Source organism: Hemitrygon akajei, chromosome 3 (genome assembly GCF_048418815.1).
Source record: "Hemitrygon akajei chromosome 3, sHemAka1.3, whole genome shotgun sequence".
NCBI classification, from domain to species: Eukaryota; Metazoa; Chordata; class Chondrichthyes; order Myliobatiformes; family Dasyatidae; genus Hemitrygon; species Hemitrygon akajei.
This window is the reverse complement of record NC_133126.1, coordinates 126,533,838-126,557,213: the sequence shown is the minus strand read 5'-3', so window position 1 is coordinate 126,557,213 and position 23,376 is coordinate 126,533,838. Positions and strand designations below refer to the sequence as shown.

The window sequence follows — 23,376 nt, the reverse complement described above, 5'->3', positions numbered from 1 at the left end:
TTATGTAGTGAGTTGGGTGCTATCGATGTGGCCCATTATTGGCAAGTAAGTTGAGGATAAACATTTTAGCCCTCTAGATAAGCTGGCCCTTGATATTTTTCAGTCAGCTTTTCTACCTTTCTTTCTCACATTGTAGTATTCCAAGCTCCAATGCAAGTAAGTTTGCCTTACTGTTTATCCTATGAACACTAATTGGCTCTTCTCCTTAACGTGTCTTTTGCATTCTTTAATCTGTTTGTTCCCCCAGTGAACTCCTAATCATGATAGTAGCTATTCTGTAAAATAAAAATACAACCAAATTTATCCTCATTGGTCATCAATTCAATTTATATTTTTACTCTTATTATTTTTCCTTTGTGGAAATTTTCTTAAGTTCATACCGTACTTAAGGAGAGTGCTTGTTTTTGTCTTTCAAGTTAACAGCCTAGCGTTTCTAAGATACATTATTCAGTTCTCTTAAATGTTCCCTCAGCAAAATTTCAAAGAGCCTCATTGTATAATTCTGAGTTTATGTGCAGGGTATTTTGACCCAGAATGATAACAACAGATTTGGAAGACAAAGAGTATTGGATAAAAACTGATCAGCCAAGCCTGCAAAGGGGCAACAGAGGACTTGATCCCTGGCTCTTCCTGTAATATGATTTTATTTCCATAATCACTTTAATATTTTAGTTGAACAATTTTCTTCTTATTTGACCTCTGTTGTTCCTTTGCAGGCTTGCATAATCCAGTCTTATCCATTGCCCTCACATGAATCTCCGTTAGGAATAGCAATCGTTTAGGGAGCAAAGCCTGAATTTTTGTTATCCCCCCCAGACATAATGAGACACTTGTAAATGATGCCCTGCCAGGACAATCAGTCTCTGCAGAGACGAGGAAAAATAATTCTATTTTTAATTAAATGTCATGAGAAATGGATTTTTTCTCCTAAATGCATCAAATTGTACCATTTTTAATTATAAATTTACAGTGAGTAATGCCAGTTCACCCACTGTAACAGTGTGATATAATACAACCTTTAATGCAATCGGCATTGTTTAATGCTTTTACATTAACCCACAAGTGTGTGTAAAAAAAAAAAGCCAGTTCGTTTTTTCCCTGTCTTATGGATGTAAGAGCTTCAGCAGGTTAGATTATCAGTACTTTTTTTTAATTAAAATCTTTCCTCACATAGCTCTTGAGGAAATTATTAATGTTGAAAATTGCATGCACTCCACTAAGCTTTTTAATAGAAGAGCAGACCACTTGAAAGGTGTATTATTTGCCCAATTATTTCTATAAATCATAATGAAATTTATACTTCTGCTAATTTTGCAATTTGAGCTTTCCCTCCAACTCTCAATGCCCATGATCACAACCAAAATTTGTGCAAAGCCACATCTATGATATGAAATTTGTGTTTCTGTCTGTGATTAAAGTGGGTGTTGCATGTTTAGTAATAGATGATCACAGCAGCAATTTTACACCATTAATCTGTTGTGTGCTACTGCTGCTCAAAAACAATAAAAACATCAAATCGTGTTTTAAGGGCTATAATTGAACTATTAGCCCCAATTTATCATTGCAAAGGCGCCAAATAGTATGGAAATATGCTAACAATACAAATATCTAGGAAAGATAATTTTTACATTAATAATCCTCTTGAGCAAATATGACTTATTCAGCATGGTAACCTGATACTAATGTGTTGTTTGTATTATGCAATATCAATGATAGTAAGGAACAGTGACCCATAATTTGCTGTTACAGTGATAATAATGACAAATGCCATAATTTTGACTGTTGCATTTTACAATGCTCTCTGATGCATTTAGGCTGTAGTTTGCCAGAAAATAATCAGGACATGTTACAACAAGCATAGCTGTGGATTAGAAGCAGCCTGAATACTGTCTGATGCACACCCAAGCTACAGGAGGCCAGCACAGATAGATGAGGGATTATTTAACAAAGACACATTTATCTGATAACATGGGAAAGAATTGTAGAAGTGCCCAAATAATTTCATTTATTTTCATGCTGAAGCAGTGTAAATATATAGGTGGGAGATTATAAACAAGTCTGTATTTCCTGAACTGTGCAATCCAGGGCCATATCTTATTAATTGTTTCCATCCATGTTCACTGCATATGATAAAATGATAGGATACAATATATGATCAACATAAAAATACACTCATTTAGATAAAAGCATTTAGTGCTTGGTTGTCAAATACATTTTTGGATTTCTCAATTGAAGGATAAGACTTCAGTAAAATTACCTGGAACAGATAAGTAGAAGTCATACCCTTGGGTAGCCTGATAAACAATTGGAAAATTTACTGATTAAGTTTGCTGAAGCCACTCAGTTAATGGGGTATTATTACAGTAGCATTAATTCAACAATTCAGTCTTTGTACTAGTTTAGCAAAGCTGGAGGATGTGTGGATTTATAATAATTAGCTTTTCAACCGTTATAGTGAGAGTTAGTTTGATGAGAGAATCCCAATTTATCATAGTGTGACTTAAACTTGATGTGACTCAACTTGACTCAACCAGATTTCCAATCCCCTCCTATATGCTCATTCATCACTACCTTTGATTTGGCCTACAACAGTGGTGTCATCAGCAAACGTGAATACGGCATTGGAGCTCTGCTTAGATGCAAATTGTGGAGGAGATGTTGTTGCCAATCTGAACTGACAAGTCTACCAGTGAAGAAATTGAGGGTCCAATTCACAAGAAGATACTGAGGCTAAGGTCCAGGGGTTTATTGATTAGTTTTGAGGGGATGACGATATTGAATGCTGAGTTGCAGTAGATAAAGAGCAACCTGATGTATGCATCTTTGCTGTCTGGATGTTGAGTGAGGAGTCAATGACATGGCATCTATTGTTCCAGTAGGCAAATTGGAGCAGATCTAAGTCACTTCTTAGGCAGGAGTTCATATGTTTCATCTCTAAGCACTTCATCACTGTGGATTTAAGTGCTACTGACCGACAGTCATTGAGGCAGGTAACCAGTCACCTTGGGCATTGGTACCATTGAAGCAGGTGAATAGCTCAAACCACTGAAGTGAGAGGTTAGAGATCTCAGTGAACACTCCAGCCAGTTGATCAGCACAGGCCTTTAGAACTTGGCCAGGTATCCCTTCTGAGCTAGATACTTTTTGTGGGTTCGTCCTCCTGAAGGCTGCTCACATGTCAGCCTCAGCGGCTGAAATCATAGGATCGTTGGGGGCTGGGAGAGGTTCTGATGACTCCTCCATGTTTTGACAGTTAAAGCAAACATGGAAGTCATTGAGCTCATCTGGAAGCTAAACCCTGCCGCAACTGTTGAGCATCCTTCGTTGATTCAGGTTTAGTCCAAAATTGCCACTTTGCTTGTGAGCTAGCTTCCCAGAGATTGCACCTTGACCTCTTGTAATTTTCTTGGTCATTGGATTTGAATGCCTCTGATCTGGCTCTCAGCAGATTATGGATCTCATGGCTTCTGATTGGGGAATTCTTTTGAATGATTTTGTGGGGACACAATCATCTACAACTGTTTTAATAAAGTCTGATACAACCATGGTGTATTCATTGAGATCCATAGATGAGTCCTTGAACACAGCCCAGTCCACTGACTTGAAGCAGTCCCGTAGCCACTCCTCTGCTTTCTGCAACCACATCTTCATTGTTTGAATCTCTGCTCTTTAGCCTCAGCCTGTATGCAGGTAGGAGAAGGACAGCCAAGTGACCTAATTTACCAACGTTAGGTGACCATGGCCAGAAAATTGAAAGTTGGTGAGATCAAGAGCATGTGAAGTGTCGTGAATGTATTAGGTGGGAAGGGACTGAACCTAGGGGGATAGAATGGAGTCAAGGTATGCAGAAATGAGTTCAGTGGGTAGGAGCAGGCATAGGTAACGGGCCTATCTAGACAGTCAGGTTTGTGGATCTTGGGTAGGAGGTAGAAATGACCAGTGCAGGTTAAGGGAATTATGAGTTTGGTGGCAGTGGATGGGAGTTCTCCAGAGTTGATGAAGTTAGTAATGGTGTGGGAGACTGTTGGTTCTGAGTGGGGTCTTTTTCAAGGGAGTAGATAAGGGGAAGAGTCTGAGAGTTGCCGTCTGGCCTCAGCAAGGTAGAGGTCAGTCCACCAGACTGCAACAGTGCTCCCTTTGTCTGTGGGTTTGATTGTGACGTTGGGATTGGAACAGAGAAAGTGAAGGGCAGTGTGTTCAGAGTGGGTAAGGTTCAAAGAGGAGAGAGGAGTCTGAAATTGAGTCGGTGATGTCTCGTCAGTAATTAGAGATGAAAAGATCCAGAGCAGGGTGTCCAAGAAGAGGAGAATGGGTCATCGGTGCAGTTTGTGGAATTCTTGCCAAAGAAGTGGGTTCTGAGACGGGGGCGTCAGAGTATCTTAATGTCATGGGTGGGCGTGGAACTCATTGAGCTGCGGATGAAGGGGGATAAAGGTAAGGCCCTTGCTGAGGACAGAACATTCCGTCTCAGAGAGGGGAAGGTCAGAGGGAATGGAGAAGACACAGCAGGGATTAGAGTTGGGGTCAGAGGTGGGAGAAGAGTTGGTGGTATCAGATGAGTTGTGGGGAGGGTTGGGGTGTGCAGGGAATGTAGGAAGGTGGAGATTTCCAGAACCCAAGAAGTGACGGGGAGTCTGAGAGACTCAGGGCTGGAGAGATGTGGTGGGGAAAGGATGTTTGGGGGCTCAGCAAGGAAAATCGCAGCCTGGGGTTGGTGACATGAGGTCCAAGCTGGAACTGGAGCTAGAGGCTGCATAATTCGCAGTCTGAAGGTGTCCACTGTTGTTGAAACTGGAGCTGGAGACAGCAGGAGTTATGACTGAACGTCTATTCTAAAATTTCAGTTGCACCTTATAAGTTAAGATGCAATTTTCAGTGGTTATCAAGATATGTAGAAAAATATGAATTTGACACTTAATGACTGATATCATTATTGTTTGCAAAATGCATCCTGTGGAGCACTAAGTGAGTCGTTGATGGCAGCTTCAACTGCTTTAGCTGTTCATTTGCAGATTCTAGCCATTGTATCCATTTTATTGATTGTGACAGTAAGTACTAACAGTCCTGCATTACAGTTGCAAATCTGTGTTTTAGTATTCTTTCTTTCAAAAGTCCAGCCCAGGTGATGTTAAATTCACAATATATCGAATTTTAATATAAAATTGTGATAAAGATTTCACTACTGTGTAATTCTGCTATTACAAAGGGCTTTGAATAGAGAACAGCTAATACTGCTTTGCAGTATAGGTGCAGAAGTAGACCATTCGGCCCTTCGAGCCTGCACCGCCATTCTGAGATCATGGCTGATCATCTACTATCAATACCCGGTTCCTGCCTTGTCCCCATATCCCTTGATTCCCCTATCCATAAGATACCTATCTAGCTCCTTCTTGAAAGCATCCAGAGAATTGGCCTCCACTGCCTTCTGAGGCAGTGCATTCCACACCCCCACAACTCTCTGGGAGAAGAAGTTTTTCCTTAACTCTGCCCTAAATGACCTACCCCTTATTCTCAAACCATGCCCTCTGGTACTGGACTCTCCCAGCATCTGGAACATATTTCCTGCCTCTATCTTGTCCAATCCCTTAATAATCTTATATGTTTCATTCAGATCCCCTCTCAATCTCCTTAATTCCAGCGTGTACAAGCCCAGTCTCTCTAACCTGTCTGCGTAAGACAGTCCGGACATCCCAGTGTTAACAAGTATAACACTGATTAATCTTAATAAAGCAGACAGTTTACAGTTCAAATTCTTTTTAGACATGTTTTGTAGCTGAAGTATTCATTCAAAACAGTGTGTACAGTCTTGTTAAGGTTGCTGTGAAAATTGAATCAGGACATGAGAAAAATGATGCTGACAACTTAAAAGCACACATTATCATGATTGCTTTGGACCTGGTACCTCCTTTGTGACTTGTGATTTATGCACTGTTATTTGATGATTCACAAATCATACAGTTAACATGATCCCATTTGATAACTCCTATAATGTTTCTCTGTGACTCCAGAATGATTGTTGATGGGCTTTGAGTACTTTTTGTGTCACTGAGGAGAAAATGTTTAAGTTATCTTATGATCACCTGAGGTTGAGGTTTTTTTTTGGAATGACTCTCTATACAGGCTACACGGAACGAAGTATGTATGGCCTAAAGAAATTGCACCTCTCCAACACATTGTCCAATATTCCTTCATGTAGGCTTGCTGATGCTGTCAGACAGGGCTTAAACTAGCTGACTCTAGATTCAGAAGGGGAGCAGAATAGACAAAAAAGGAATCTGGACATGCTGAATATTAATACCTGAACAGAAGGCAAAGCACAAACATATTTTATATCTTATGTATGATTTAACTGTAGCATAAACATGAGCAGGAATGATAACTCAGTGTTCCTGCTTATCTGAGATAGCGGAGGATAAAGAGTGATTAACAATTTTAGTTCTGGAATAATCATTGTGAGAAAAAATATGTTCATATCACATCAGGCTATACATGTTGAACTGCAGAATTGAAAAGGGGCAATCAAGATGCTGTCATGTACTATGGACAGTCCAAGGTAGAGCAATTTTGTGATGTGCAAAAACATTTGCACAGTAAAAGTAGGAGATTTCAATAACCCTGCTATAAATTGGTATAAGGTACAGAGGAGAAAAATACAACATCTGAGAGTATTCCTTTTAACCAATTTCTTACAAGTATTACAAAATACAGACTTAGTTTTATGGGTTGAAGCTGGGCATTTGGTATGAATAATAGAGAAATCTTACAATGGTCATAACTCACTTAAATTTGTCATTGTGAAAAATGCTAAAGATAAAGGTTTTAAAGTGACAAATGTTAATTGGCTGACTACTGGTTCAGTAAAAGTGCATTGGAACAGCTACTTAAAAGTAATTTAGTGGTAACCATGGAAGTACTCTCATGGAAGACAGAGATTCAAGGGATTCCAGATTAAGAAGTTACCATATATTAAAAAAATGTGAAACTGCCAAAAGCTATAGAATGTACTGTGGAGTATCAAGAGGGAGATGTATGTGAGAGTGGGAGCCATTGAAAAAAGCAGGTCTCATTGCATGTGAGTTTCCCTATGAAGTAACAAGAGGGAGATCTGTTTGAAAGCAGGAACCATTGAAAAGAGCAGGTCTCATTGCATGTGAGTTTCACTTTGGAGTAGCAAGCATGAGATCTGTGTGAGAGCAGGAACCATTGAAGAGAGCAAGTCTAACTGCTTTGTGTTTCACTTGGGTCAATAAAAAGAAATGAGGTTTAAGTAGAGCGACCATTATGGTACATTCATTGTCAGAGCGCGACAGAGTTAAGAGAGGAGAACTGAGGCTTTGGCTCAAGATGTTTCAGTGAGAAGTGGTGGAGGCCAAGGCCACAGAGGCCATTTTGAAGCAATCGTTGTGTGAATAGGCCAGTGTAGGAGTTTGAGGTCTGAGGCTATGGCTCAGAGGCACAGATGAGGTTATACAATCAGATAAGGTTTTTTTGTAGTAGTTAATGAAAAGGATGCCAAATTACAACTAATTAAATTAAGTAGGGATGTATGGTGGTTTCAGATGATGAAATCTGCAGGAAATGTTGGTTGCTCAAGAAACTCGGGTTCAAAATGATAACCTGGAATTTGAGCTTCGTACAGTATAATGCATTGGGAAGGGAAAAGTTATCTGAACACACTTTTTTTCAGGAGGCTGTCACACCCATTAGGTTAACTACTTCAAATCTGGTCTGTAGCCAAGAACAAGAGGGTGTGACAGCTAGTGAGCTAGCTAAGGGAATCCAGAGATAGTGCTGGAGGACCCTCAGTCCTTGACCTTGTCCAACAAGTATGAGATTGTTGCTTCCTGTGTGAATGACAGTGGGGGCTGTAGGAAGGATGAGCAACAGAACCATGGCACCTAGGTTCAGGAAGCCATTCAAGAGGAGAGTTGTAATTTGGAATAACGTAGTAAAGAGAATATACACAGTTTTCTTTTGTAAGGACCAAGAGACCCTAGCATATGTTGTCTAGCTGGTGTTGGGGTTCAGAACTTCTTACCTGACTGCAGAGTGGGAGTGGGTCGGGAAAGATTCCGTTGTTGTGGTCTATATAAGTATCAACAATGTATGAAGAACAGGGAAGGAGGTTCTGCTGAGAGAATTTGAGCAGCTAGAGACTAAAATAAAATACTGAACAAAAAAGGTAATCTCTGGATTGTTATCTGAGACACATGCAAATTGGCACAGGATTATAGAGTGCTAAACGTGGGGCTCAAAGGTTGATGCTGGAGAAGTGAGTATGAATTAATGGGACATTGACAAGGTATTGGGGAAGGAAGGAGCTGTTCCAATTGGATGGGCTCCATCTGAACCATGTTGGACTAGGGTCCTACCAGGTTGCAGAACTGGGGCAGTGGGTAGGGCTATAAACTAAATAGCTGGGGCTGGGTTTAATAGCTTGGAAAAGTAAGGATAAAGAAAAAGATAAGGAGAGGTTATTAAAGTCTTCAGAATAAAGAAGTTTAGAAGGATAAGAATTTAACATAAGGCAACGTGGAAACAAAATTGAAAAGAGAGATGGTGAATACAGGACCGAAGATGTTATATTTGAATTCGTACAGTATTCAGAGTAAGGTAGATGATTTTGTAGCGCAGATAGAAATTGCCAGATATGATGTTGTAGGCATCACTGGATTAAAGATCACAGCTGGGAGTTTTAACATCCAAAGATACGCATTGTATTGAAAGGACAGACAGGTGGGCAGAAGGAATGAAATCACAACTTCAGAAAGAGGTGACATAGGATTGGAAGGGGTAGAATCCTTGTGGGTAGAGTTAAGAAACTGCAAGGGTAAGAAGACCCTGATGGGAGTTATATACAGATCTCCGAACAGTGACCGACCGGGATGTGGTGTACAAATTATAGCGGGAGATGGAAAAAGCCTGCCGGAAAGGCAACATTATGTTAGTCATGAGGGCTTTCAATATGCAGATGGATTGGGAAAATCAAGCTAATGCAGGATCCCAGGAGAGAGAATCTGTGGATTTTTGGAGAAACTCGTGGTTGAGTCCACTAGGGGATCAGCATTCTGGATTGGGTGTTGTGTAATGAACCAGATGTCATTAGAGAGCTTAAGGTAAAGGAACCCTTGGGAAACAGTGATTATAATACGATAGAATTTATTCTACAATTTGAGAGGGAGAAGCTAAAGTCAGGTGTATCAGTATTACGGTAGAGTAGAGGGAATTACAGAGGCCTGAGAGAGGAGCTGGCCAAAGTTGATAGAAAGGGGCCACAAGTAGGGATGACAGCAGAACAGCAATGGCTGGAGTTTCTGGGAGCAATTCGGAAGGCACAGGATAGATAGATCCCGAAGAAGAGGAAGTATTCTAAAGGCAGAATGACACAACTGTGGCTGACAAGGGAAGTCAAAGCAAAAGAGAGAACATATAGGAGCGAAAATTAGTGGGAAATTAAGAGGATTAGGAAATTTTAAAAAACCAACAGAAGGCAACTAAAAAAACCACAAGGTGGAAAAAGACGAAATATCAAAGTAAGCTAGCCAATAATATCAAAAGTGATACCAAAAGTATTTTTCAGATATATAAAGAGTGAAAAAGAGGCAAGAGTATATATTGGACCACTGGAAAATGATGCTTAATAGTAGCAGGGGGAAACAATGAAATGCCTGACAAACTGAATAAGTATTTTGCAGTAGTCTTCACTGTGAAAGACATTCATAGTATGCCAGAAGTTCGAGAGTGTCGAGGGGCAGATATGAGTTCAGTTGCTATTACTAAGGAGATGGTGCTTAAGAAACTAAAAGGTCTGAACGTAGATCAGTCACGTGCACCTGAAGGACTACACCTCAGGTTCTAAAAGAGGTCGCTGACAGGATTGAGAAAAATTAGCAATAATCTATCAAAAATCAGTAGATTTTGGCATGGTTCCAAGGGCTGAAAAATTGCAAATGTCACCAGTCTTCAAGAGAGGAGAGAGGGAGAAGAAAGGAAATTAAAGGTCAGTTAGTCTGACCTCAGTGGATGAGAAGGTGTTGGAGTTAAGGATGTAGTTTTGGGGTACTTGGAGGCATGTCATTAAATAAGCCAAATTTGGCATGGTTTCCTTAAGAGAAAATCTTCCCTGGAAGAAATCTGTTGGAAGTTTTGAAGAAATAGCAAAGGAGAATTGGTGGATGTTGTATGCTTGGATATTCAGAAGGCCTTTGACAAGGTGCTGCACATAAGGCTGCTAAACAAGATGAGAGCCCAGGAGAGATACTAGCATGGATAAGCATTGACTGATTGGCAGTAGGCAAAGGGTGGGAATAAAGGGATCCTTTTCAGATTGGCTGTCGGTGACAAGTGATGTTCCATGGGGTGTCAGTATTGGAACTACTTCTTTTTACATTCTGTGTCAGCGATTTGGATGATGAAATTAGTAGCTTTTTGGCCAAGTTTGCAAATGAAGGTAGATGGAAGGGAAGATAACAAGACCATAAGACATAGGAGAGAATTAGGCCATTCACCCATCAAGTCTGCTCCGCCATTCCATCATGGCTGATCCCGGATCCCACACAACCCTCTACACCTGCCTTCTCATCGTATCATTTGATGCCCTGACCTTTCAGGAAACTACCAACTTTCGCCTTAAATATACAAATGGACTTGGCCTCCACCGCTGTCTGTGGCAGAGCATTCCACAGATTCACTACTCTTTAGCTAAAAGAATTTCTCCTTACCTCTGTTCTAAAAGGTCGGCCCTCAATTTTGAGGCTGTGCCCTCCAGTTCTGAAAACCCCACCATAGGAACCATCCTCTCCACATCCACCCTATCTAGTCGTTTTAGCATTCGGTAGGTTTCAATGAGATCCCTCCACATTCTTCCAAATTCCAGTGAGTATAGGCCTAAAGCTGCCAAATGCTTCTCGTATGTCAACCCCTTCATTCCCAGAATCATCCTCGTGAACCTCCTCTGGACTCTCTCCAATGACAACACATCCTTTCTGAGATGTGGGCCCAGAACTGTTGACAATAACAAGTGCCACCTGACTAGTGTCTAATAAAGCCTCAGCATTATCTCCTTGCTTTTATATTCCATTGCCCTTGAAATAAATGCCAACATTGCATTTGCCTTCTTTACCACAGACCCAACCTGTAAATTAACCTTCCGGGAGTCTTACACGGGGACTCCCCAAGCCCCTCTGCACCTCTGATGTTTGAACCTTTTCCCCATTTAGATAGTGGTCCGCACTATTGTTCCATGCATTATTGTACATTTCCCAACACTGTATTCCATCTGCCACTTTTTTGTCCATTCTTCCAACTTGTCCAAGTCCTACTGTAATCGCATTGCTTCCTCATCATTACCTTCCCCTCCACCTACCTTCGAAACATCCACAAACTTTGCCACAAAGCCATCATTTTCATTATCCAAATCATTGACAAACAATGTGAAAAGTAGCGCTCATCATACTGACCCCTGAGGAACACTAGTCACCGGCAGCCAACCAGAAAAGGCCCCTTTATTCCCACTCGCTGCCTCCTGCCTGTCAGCAATTTTGCTATCCGTGCCAACATCTTTTTGTAAGGCCATAGGATTTCATCGTGTTAAGCAGCCTCATGTGTGGCACCTTAGCAAATACCTTCTGAAAATCCAAGTGAGTGATATCCACTGCCTCTCCTTTGTCCACTCTGCTTGTTACTTCCTTGAAAAACTCTACCAGGCTTGTCAGGCAAGATTTCTCTTTACAGAAACTATGCTGACTTTGATTTATTTTGTCTCCAATTGCCTCGAAACCTCATTCTTAATAAGAGACTCCAACACTTTCCCAACCACTGAGATTAGGCTACCCTGGCCTATAATTTCCTTTCTTTTGCCTTCCACCCTTCTTAAAGAATGGAATGACATTTGCAATCTTCCAGTTCTCCAGGACCATGCCAGAATCAAGCGATTCTTGAAAGATCATGACCAATGCATCCGTTATCTCTTCAGCAACCTCTCTCAGGACTCTAAGATGGAGTCCATCTGGTCCAGGGTGACTTATCCATCTGAAGATCTTTGAGTTTGTCTAGCACTTTTTCCTTTGTAATAGCAATGGCATTCACTCCTGCTCCCTAACACACAAAGATCTCTGGCACACTGCTAGTGTCTTCCACAGTGAAGATAGGTGCAAAGCACCCATTAAGTTCATCTGCCATTTCTTCGTCCCCCCATTACTACCTCACCGGCATCATTTTACAGTGGCCCAATATCAACTTCCTTTTCCTCTTTATATAACTGAAAAAAAACTTTTAGTATCCTGCTTTATATTATTTGCTAGTTTGCCCTCATATTTCATCTTTTCCCATCTTACAGCTGTTTGATTTGTCTTTTGTTGGATTTTAAAGGCTTCCCAGTCTTCCAACTTCCCATTCACTTTTGCTACCTCATATGCCCTTTCCTTGGCTTCCCTTGGTCCTTAACTTCCCTTGATGAGGAAGCAGAGGCTGCAGAAGGACTTGGATTAGGAGAATAGACACAGAGATGGCAGATGAAGTACAGTGTCAGGAAGTGTGTGGTCATGCACTTTGGTAGAAGGAATAAAAGCATGAACTATTTTCTAAACAGGAAAATCAAAAATCCGATGTGCAAAGGGATTTGGGAATCCCTTTGCAGGATCTCTAAAGGTTCATTTGCTGGTTGAATTGGTGGTGAAGAAGGCAAATGCAATGTAAGCATTCATTTCAAGAGGACTAGAATATAAAAGCAAGGATATAATGCTGAGGCAGTATAAGGCTCTGTCAAGCCCTCGTTTGGAGTATCTTAAGCAGTTTTAGACCCCTAATTTAAAAAAGGATGTTCTGACATTGGAGAGGGTTCAGAGGAAGTCCAGGAAAATAATTCCAGGAATGAAAGGATTATCACACGAGCAGCAATTGAAGACTCTAAGCCTGTACTCATTAGAAGTTAGTAGAATTGGGAGGGGGATCTCATTGAAGTCCATCAAATGTTGAAAGGCCTAGGTAGACTGGATATGAAGAGGATGTTTCCTTTGGTGGGGGAGCCTAGAACCAGAGGGCACAGCCTCAAAATAGAGGACATTCATTTAGAACAAAGATGAGGAGGAATTTCTTTACCCAAAGGATGGTGAAGTGTGGAATTCTTTGCCACAGGCCGCTGTGGAGGCCAGGACACTAGGTGCATTTAAGACAGAGATTGGTAGGTTCTTGATTAGTCAGGGCGTAAAAAGTTATGAGTCGAATGCAGGAGAATAGTTTGAGAGGGAAATGGATCAGCCTTGATGAAATAACAGAGCAGTCTCAATGGGCTGGATGGCATAATCCTTCTGTGTTACGAACTTATGGAATAGGTGGAACTGTGCACAATACTCAAGCTGCATCTCACAAGTGTTGTGTGCACTTCTATTTGTCACATAATGAGAGAAATGTGTTTGCATTGTAGAGTGAGAAAGTCCTTTTCCAGAAGGAAAAAATGGTTCAGTAACAATGGCAAATACGAGTATGGCCCTGAATGGTAGTGAGGGAGGAGGTGTAAGGCTAGGTGCACCAACATTCAGGAATACCTTGCCCTAGTTCTTCTTTCTCAGTACCATTCAGGGTACACCTCCTCCCTCACTACCATTCAGGAACACCTGCCTCTATACCTCCTCCCTCACTACCATTCAGGAACACCTGCCTCTATACCTCCTCCCTCACTACCATTCAGGAACACCTGCCTCTATACCTCCTCCCTCACTACCATTCAGGAACACCTGCCCCTATACCTCCTCCCTCACTACCATTCAGGAACACCTGCCCCTATACCTCCTCCCTCACTACCATTCAGGAACACCTGCCCCTATACCTCCTCCCTCACTACCATTCAGGAACACCTGCCCCTATACCTCCTCCCTCACTACCATTCAGGAACACCTGCCTCTATACCTCCTCCCTCACTACCATTCAGGAACACCTGCCCCTATACCTCTTCCCTCACTACCATTCAGGAACACCTGCCCCTATACCTCTTCCCTCACTATCATTCAGGAACACCTGCCCCTATACCTCTTCCCTCACTACCATTCAGGAACACCTGCCTCTATATCTCTTCCCTCACTACCATTCAGGAACACCTGCCCCTATACCTCTTCCCTCACTACCATTCAGGAACACCTGCCCCTATACCTCTTCCCTCACTACCATTCAGGAACACCTGCCCCTGTACCTCTTCCCTCACTACCATTCAGGAACCCCTGCCCCTATACCTCCTCCCTCACTACCACTCAGGAACACCTGCCCTTATACCTCTTCCCTCACTACCATCCAGGAGCACCTGCCTCTGTATCTCTTCCCTCACTACCATCCAGGAGCACCTGCCTCTGTATCTCTTCCCTCACTACCATCCAGGAGCACCTGCCTCTGTATCTCTTCCCTCACTACCATCCAGGAACACCTGCCCCTGTACCTCTTCCCTCACTACCATCCAGGAACACCTCCCCTTATACCTCCTCCCTCACTACCATTCAGGATCACCTGCCCCTATACCTCTTCCCTCACTACCATTCAGGAACACCTGCCCCTTATACCTCCTCCCTCACTACCATTCAGGATCACCTGCCCCTATACCTCTTCCCTCACTACCATTCAGGAACACCTGCCCCTATACCTCCTCCCTCACTACCATTCAGGATCACCTGCCCCTATACCTCTTCCCTCACTACCATTCAGGAACACCTGCCTCTATACCTCTTCCCTCACTACCATCCAGGAACACCTGCCCCTATACCTTCTCCCTCACTACCAATCAGGAACACCTGCCTCTATATCTCTTCCCTCACTACCATTCAGGAACACCTGCCCCTGTACCTCTTCCCTCACTACCAATCAGGAACACCTGCCCCTATACCTCTTCCCTCACTACCATTCAGGAACACCTGCCTCTATACCTCTTCCCTCACTACCAATCAGGAACACCTGTCTCTATACCTCTTCCCTCACTACCATCCAGGAGCACCTGCCCCTATACCTCTTCCCTCACTACCATTCAGGAACACCTGCCTCTATACCTCTTCCCTCACTACCATTCAGGAACACCTGCCTCTATACCTCTTCCCTCACTACCATCCAGGAGCACCTGCCCCTATACCTCTTCCCTCACTACCATTCAGGAACACCTGCCTCTATACCTCTTCCCTCACTACCAATCAGGAACACCTGTCTCTATACCTCTTCCCTCACTACCATCCAGGAACACCTCCCCTTATACCTCTTCCCTCACTACCATTCAGGAACACCTGCCCCTATACCTCTTCCCTCACTACCATCCAGGAACACCTGCCTCTATACCTCTTCCCTCACTACCAATCAGGAACACCTGCCCCTATACTTCTTCCCTCACTATCATTTAGGGTACACCTGCTTCTACACTTTCTCCCTCACTACCATTCAGGGTCCCAGCAGTCCTCCCAGCTGATGCAGCATTTCACCCGCAAGTCTGTTGGGTTCATCTACTATATCCAGTGCTCCCAGCGTAGCATCCTGTATATCGGTGAGACCCGACATAGATTGGGAGACCGCTTCACCAGTGTTTCGCCTGCCTGAAAAGGCGGGATCCCTCTGGAGCCACCCATTTCAATTGCACTTCCCATTCCCATCCAATGTGCCAGTCCATGGCCTCCTCTACTGCCATGATAAGGCCACACTGAGATTGGGGGAACAACACTTTCTTCTGCCAGGGTAGCCTCCAAGATGATGGCATGAACATTGATTTCTTGAACTTCCAGTAATTGCCCCCCTTCCCTTCACCATTCCCCATTCCTGTTTCCCTCTCTTACCTTATCTCCTTACCTCCCTCTGGTGCTCCTGCCCCTTCTTTTTCTACCATGGTCTTCTGTTCTCTCCTATCAGATCCCCCTCCTCCAGCCCTTTATCTCTTCCACCAATGAACTTCCCAGCTCTTTTACTTCACCCCTCCCAGTCTCCTTATTTCACCTATCACCTGCCAGCACGTACTTCTTCCTCTCCTCCCTTCCACCTTCTTACTCTGACTTCTCCCTTCCTTTCCAGTCCTGAAGAAGGCTTTTGGCCCAAAATGTGGACTAAGAATGGCAGATGCTTAGGATAATAAGCATGTTCTTCCTGTTCTTGGTGGAATAATGTATAAATTGTATAAATCCTAAACCCAGTTGATCGCGTTCTGAGTCAAAAATGCATAGGATTAAGTCCATTTGTAGATTTGAGTAGAGAATCCATCACTTTAGTTGTAGTGGTTCAAGGGCATCACTGTGTCATATGCCTTCTTGAGACTAAACTCATTGTTTTCTTCAAAAAAAAAACAGGAAAAAAATCAAAGGCTGTGTTATGAAGAAAATTTCCCCAATTAAATAAATAGTTCTAAAAATCTGCAGATACTGGAAATCTGAAATAAAAATAAAGTACTGGAAAAAATTAACAGACCAGAGAATACTCTGTGGAAAGAGAAACAGGTAGCATTTGAGTATCCAAATGGAAGAAAAACAGAGAAACGCAGGCAGAAATGGCCACTCCTGATGTAAACAGAAAGAAAGAGTGAATTACCTAAATTTGGAAAAATCAGTGTTGAATCCTGTTGGCTGTATTGTGCCTTGGTGAAAGATGATATGTTATTCCTCAAGTTTGCACTGGTTTTCATTGTAACAGTGCAGGAGATCACAGACAAACATATAGTTGGGAATGGGATGCTGAATTAAAAAGGCAGGCCGTCAGAAGTTCCAGGTCACTCCAGCAGTCTGTTCACAAACACACAAAAGAACTAAATTTCTGTTTTAAAGTCGCATTTTTGCACCCAACAAATCAACAGCTGATCAACATCAATGGGTCTGCAGCTGCTAGGGTGAGTAGTTTCAAGTTCCTCGGTATACATATCCCAATGATCTCAGCTGGACTCCATCAGCTTTGTGGCAAAAGAAGCACAACAGCGTTTCTTCCACCTCAGGTGACTGATGAAATTCGGCATGGGCCCCCAAATCCTCAAGACCTTCTATAGGGGCACTACTGCCTGGCTGTGTCACTTCCTGGTACAGGAACTGCACCAACCTTGATCACTGGGCACTGCAGAGAGTGGTATGGACAACCCAGTGTATCTGTGGATGTGAACTTCTCTCCATTGAGGACATTTACAGCAGCAGGTGCAGAAAGAAGGCCTGAAGGATCATCGGGGACACCCCAACCATAAACTGTTTCAGCTGCTTCCGTCTGGCAAGCGCTACCGCAGCATTAAAGCCAGGACCAACAGGCTATGGGACAGCTTCTTTCTACAAGCCATCAGACTTTTAAATTCACATGTCTGTACATTGCAACAGAGTCAAAACACAAAGTTTTTACTCCCTCACCTTGTGGGATGGATGTAAGATTTAAATAAATTCTAATTGAAAGAAATTCCCACACCACTTTCTCTGCAATAGATAGATTAATGCATTTCTCAACTCCAAAGAGGGTGTCAGACTTGAAACTTTTTTTCACAAATGTTGCCCAAACTGCAGAAAATTTGCAGCATTTTCTGCTTTTAATTTTATTTTTCTGAGGTATCTTAGTGAATATTCATCTGTCAATAGAACAGTTTATCTGCTTGTCATCATACTGTGGTTTGTGGGCATGCTAAGCATAAGTTATTTACGAGCTGCTATATTTCCTGAAGTTTTTGAAAAAGTGCTTGTATTTTGAAATTGGCAGTGAAGGGCTTTTGACAGTTGTCAAAAATGCTGTATAAATTTAATCTAAATTGGAAATTTCAAAGGTTAACTGAAGACAGTATGATTTGGTGTGATGACTAATGTGCATACAGTCACACTGTGCAACTTTGTATGGGCAGCAGCAGATTTATTTGTAATGTAAACAACATTAAGTTGAGGTAATAGTAATTCATGGTACTTATTAATGTAAAGGTATTGAAATCCGTGGTAATCAAAAACTGATTAAAATTACTTCCTTTGTTTAACTGCTAAATGTGTTTTACAGGATTTGCCTAACAACATGATTCATCAAGTGCCTATTAAATCCCTTCCACAACATTGGCTGTGGTGTGAGACATGGTGTGATGAAGCATCTAAGAAGAAAGCTAAAACTATTGATTTGGTAAGTACGCTGTTAGAATGTCTGCTGCTCACCGAAACATCATAATTCATTCTGATGTTTCAGTGAGATCTAGATATAATAGAAAATGGGTTTGTTTTTGGCAAGTTTCTATCCATTAGAGACAAGAGTAATATGATGCACCATACATGCTCTCAGCTTTTCAGTGGAAGAAGTTATAGAGAATGAACCCTTAAAAAAGCTCATAAGGCTGTTGTAAAAGTGAAAAGGGTCTGGGAAAAAAACTGAATACAGAACAAAATAAACTATTCTCTTTGTACGAACCCTCAGTCTGGTCATACCTTGATGACAGAATATTCTCCTGTACGCCCCATCACTTTGAAATATGGACACTGAAGAGAGGGCTAATTGTTGCCTCTTCAAATGTTCCTAGTTGCCAGAAACAACTAAGGGAACCAGTGATGTTTTTTTGGCTTTTAAAAGATTCTTGACATTGGGCAGATGTAACTGAAGTTTTTAATAATGGAAGTATTTGACAGTTGCACGATTAGATGGAGACTAGCTGTTTGAGCTGATTATTAACTAAAAACATGCTTTTTTGTGGCCTTAATAGCAGCTATTCCTGTTGCACAAAGCACAGCACCTGATCCCATGAGCTCTGGACATTGAAAGGGGTTTACAGCCTGAAATGGATTGAATATTTTGTCGACCAAGAATAGATCCCTATAAAGTGAAAATGTTTGATGTACTGTGTCAGATTGTTGATGATACCCATTTCCACCCTTCTAAACAATGTTGAACAAATTGAAAGCACAGTGGTGCAACTGGTCAAGCTGCTTCTCAAAGTTCCAGTGACCTAGATTCATCCGTGTCTGCATGAAGACTGCACATTCTCTCTGCGACTGTGTCGATTTGCCCGGGTGGTCTGCTTTCCTCCCACATCCCAAAGAGATGGTAGGTTAATTGACCACTGTAAATTGTCCTCAGAATGCAGTAAATGGAAAAGGACGGGAAGGAATTGATGGGAATGTAAGGAGAGTCAAATGGGAATGGGTAGGAATGGTTTTTAAAAAATCGGTGTTTGAAGGTCAGTGTTCACTCAGTGGGTTTTCCTGCCTCATCTCACATTGAATGAGTTTCATGAATCAAATATTAAAGTCCTTATTATATTTGTGGGTCTTGACCATCACTGTCTGTAAAATTCTAATAACCAGCATTTAATTTGACATTTCCAGTGCAATAACCCTATGACTAAAGAGCCCAAATTGGAAGCAGCTATGCGAATTGTCCCTGAATGGCAGGACTACGATCAAGAAATTAAACAATTCCAGAGGCTGTTGCAAGAGGAGAAGTTGAATGGACGAACTCGTGCCAGTACGAAAGGTGAGGCTGGTAACCTCATTACACTTCAGTATATTTGAAACCTCTTTTAATTTAGTGAGCAAAGCATGTTTGCAATAAGAGCATACTAAAAAGAAATCAAAATGATTGCATTGATAGTTTGAGCTTTATGCTGAAAAGTAAATATTGATGACTAAGCAGGTTTCAAAATATATTTGTGATAGTTTTCACTAAAATAAGCATTAAAGGCAAATCATGGAATCAGAAACAAGAGAAAATTTGCAGATGTTGGAAGTCCAAGCAACAAACACAAAATGCTGGAGGAACTCATGGGGCAGCATCGGACTGGTTTTGAGTCAAATTTTATGGTTAAGAGGTGTATTACAGGCTCATCACAAGGAGTCACAACACCTAATCAGATTCATTAACATTTGGTTAAATACACTTTAGTAGACTGTTGCAATTCTCAACACATATGACTGAGCAAGTAAGTAGTTGAAGTATGAATGTGTAAAGCAAGTGCTTGCATGGGAATGATTGAACATTGCTCTCTATGCAACTTGCAAAGCATTAGGGAAAAGAAAACTAATAAAAATACTAATATCAAGAATTCTCATCAAAGTTTCCATGTTCCTTATTGAATGTTCAGTATTGTGATTTGTTTTTCGGTTTAATAAATAATGACTTTTTTAAAAAAAAAAAGTGAAAAATGAATGTGGTCTATAATGTTTAGATTTCTTGTTTAAACATTTGTTATACGTCTAGAAGTGTAATACATTTATTGATGGCTACCTGCAGCAAAATAATACAAATTACATGTCCTGTAATTTGTAACTATATAAAAATAAAGGAAATTCAGCATTATAAGGAAAGTTCCCAGGAAATTAGTTATGATGAGAGCCTAGGTTAGGATTCCAACAGTGTCATTGAGTGTCAAAGAGAGTAATTGTGGAAACAGGCAATGTTGGATGTTTCCTTGATTTTTTTGTGTGAGACCTAATTTATGGATTCTCTTTCACTTTGCAGATCATGTCCCACATTCTGAGCTCTGAGATGTGAACATGAGACCAGTTTAACTCTGTTCAAGGAGTTGTTCTTTTATTCCTACATGAAATCTTCTCAAATATGGCAAAGCTCCAAGATTGGAATGAGAATGTACAATTAGTTCTGTTCTTTTTTAAGTATAAGGTGTATTATAATTGGGGTTCGGTTCTGTGGACAGGTAAAGCAATGAGGTTGCAAGCATCATTAGAAAATGTATAGGTATTCACCTCAGGGACAAAGAAAATCATGCAAAATTTGACTGTTCTGCATATTTGTCAATGAAGTATAGGAAAGCCAAGAACTATAGGGATAACCTGAGTTCCCAATAATAAAATCTTAAAATCTTTCAAAGTATTGATTTTCAGATTCCTGGATTTAACTTATCTCCATTAGTCAGTGCAATGTTGGTGAGGCCTGAAACTCATTTACAGCATCTGTCTGTCTTTTTCTCTTTACCCCTCCCTCTCCCGCTCCCTCTCCCACTTCCCACACTCCCCCTGCCACCCCCACTCTCCCTCTCTCTCTCTCTCCCCCTCCCCTGCTTGCTCGCTCACTCACTCTCTCTCTCACTCAAACACACGCACGCACACTCACGCAAATACAACTGCTTACATTCTGTTTCGCTTACCTGCCCTATGTGTTTTTGTCATACATATGGTGTGTTACTCTCTACTGACTGACCACCAGATCAAGATGAATTTCTGTTTGAAGTTAATATATTCTATTCTACAAGCTATGCTTTCAGCATGATACTCAGAAGCTTCAGTTGTGATGTTAAATACATCAGTGTTTTGAGTATTCCAGATAACATAATGCAAAACTGCGATGCAAATGGGATGTTAGGTTGAGGAATAGGTATTTTATATTGTTTGGTATTTTTTACTCTAGAAAACAGTTCTGCTTTGAAAGGTGTTAAATGCAGCTCACTATCTGATGTATAGATTTTAGAATATTTGCACACTAGAATTTATTGATAATGTATATTTGTTGTTTGCGCCTCCACAATCAAGAACCCAAAAGTTGCTCTACTGTCAAGCATACATTGGAAGCCTTCAACTAATGCAATTCAAACCTAATTTTCACAATGCTGGTTTTCAGTATGTACAAATTTACTATTGTATCCTTTCAGAATAATCAACAGCCAGATTACTGCCTCCATAAATAATTCAAAGTGCATTTCATAACACAAGTCACAGTTCCTATGATGCATGTATATTACTGTTCTGTGATTTCTAGATTTTCTTTTTTTGTTCACTCTGCTTAATTGCAGTATAACAGGGAGGAAGATTAGTAAAGAATTCTTTATTTATTCTTGAAGAAATTTGCAAGAACGCAATTGATTGTATCATTACTGATACAGATTATGTCCAAAACTGGTATATCGCTGGTTTGGTAGCACACTTTATGGAAGGAAATTCTTATCATGCTTAACTATAGAGAATATTACCTGAAGCTTGTGTACAAATCTGAGCCAGTTGGATTTTACTGTTTTCCCATTGTTTCGGTCAAAGTATGAAGTTTGCTTTCTTTGAGTACCATTTCAGTGATAGAACATGAACTATTCACTTTGGCCTCGAGGTATGATATTGTTTCAGATGCAATTCCATTATTAAATGTTTCAGTGAAATGTGGATATTTCTGATGCCAAAGTGTACAGAAGCTGAACTGTAAATTTTCAATATCTGCCTGATGGAAAGCATTAACTGAACCATTCCTTAATTACATAGTATGATGTTGACTGTCACATATTAATCATTCTTTTTTATTTTGATATTATTTGCACTCTGCTTTTTCTGTTGGGATTGTTTTCCTACACTGGAAAGGAAAGAGATTTGCAAGTTGGAAAATGAATACAAGAGCCTGAAACTTTGAGAACATAGCACATTACTGGACAACTATGTATCAAAATTTAGCTTCTGAATGATGTCCTGACAGGGTCTATAGTATAAAAAATAAAATTAAAACTGGGGGAATAGTCAGGTATTCCAGAGAGCTGGTGCTTTCCAATCACTGTTGTGAGCAATGTGTGGTTCTTATTCAAAGCTGAATTTCTCAGTTGCTCAAATAAATTGACTTGAGATATCTTAATAGTTTTGGATCAGAATGGACAGTTGGCCTTTACTTGTACTGAAGGAAGCTAGTGTGGGAAGTAGTATTTAGCAGTAACCTTGTGTCCACAGGAAGTGACTGTCTTATTGAGATAATTAAAAACAAAGATACTTCAAATGAAGTGTGTAACATCCAGGCAATTGAAGTATTGAAGTGCTTATGAGTGGCCTGAAACATACCAAAAATTGACCTGGCTCTGATGTTTTTTTGGGTCCCACTGTTGCTTTGGAAGAATCTTTCCAGTCCCAGTCAGTGCTATAATGTAGAATTTTTTTAAGGTTAAGAATGTTCAATTCATTAATAAATACCAATGTTTAAATGTTGCATGATTTTATTTTGCTTTTGAACTTTCACATTCTACAGCCAAAATGTGAACTTTTGGGATATTTATGATTCTGAATTTTTGTTTTGGAAAAGTCTTTTCAATATTTTATGTAATTGCAAGACTGTTATCTGTAATGTGTAAAATACAAATCAAACTCTCTCTTCTACATTTTCAACATATTGGATTTTGTTCCTTAAATTTGAGCAGTGGGAATTAGAGACAGGTAAGCTTTCAGTACAGTTCAAACTCCAACTGTTATTTTGAAATATCTAAAACAGATGCTTTCAAAATTATATGGAAAGCTACACTATTCCTTTCCAGTCCTGAAGAAGTGTTTGGGCCTGAAACATTGACTGTTTATTCATTTCCATAGATGCTGCCAGACCTGCTGATTTCCTCTAGTATTTAGTGTGCTGCTTTGGATTTTCAGCATCTGCAGACCAACTGCTAAACGTTAAATATATTTCTCTCAACTTTTCCACCATCAGTATGAAGTTTGCTTAAATACAAATTGGCTTAAGTGTCCA

At 40.8% G+C, this 23,376-nt stretch overlaps 1 protein-coding gene across 2 annotated transcripts in view; it reads left to right on the top strand.

Annotated features, from left to right (window-relative positions):
- Positions 1-22,848, top strand: part of uggt1 (UDP-glucose glycoprotein glucosyltransferase 1) — a 177,258-nt gene extending 154,410 nt beyond the window's left edge. For both annotated transcript variants that reach the window (XM_073040806.1, XM_073040805.1), the window contains 3 exons: positions 17,956-18,072; positions 19,266-19,413; positions 20,398-22,848. In XM_073040806.1, coding sequence (XP_072896907.1) covers positions 17,956-18,072; positions 19,266-19,413; positions 20,398-20,423 — 291 coding nt within the window. In that variant the 3' untranslated portion in view covers positions 20,424-22,848. The remainder of the gene's footprint in view (positions 1-17,955; positions 18,073-19,265; positions 19,414-20,397) is intronic.
- The last annotated feature ends 528 nt before the right edge of the window (positions 22,849-23,376 follow it).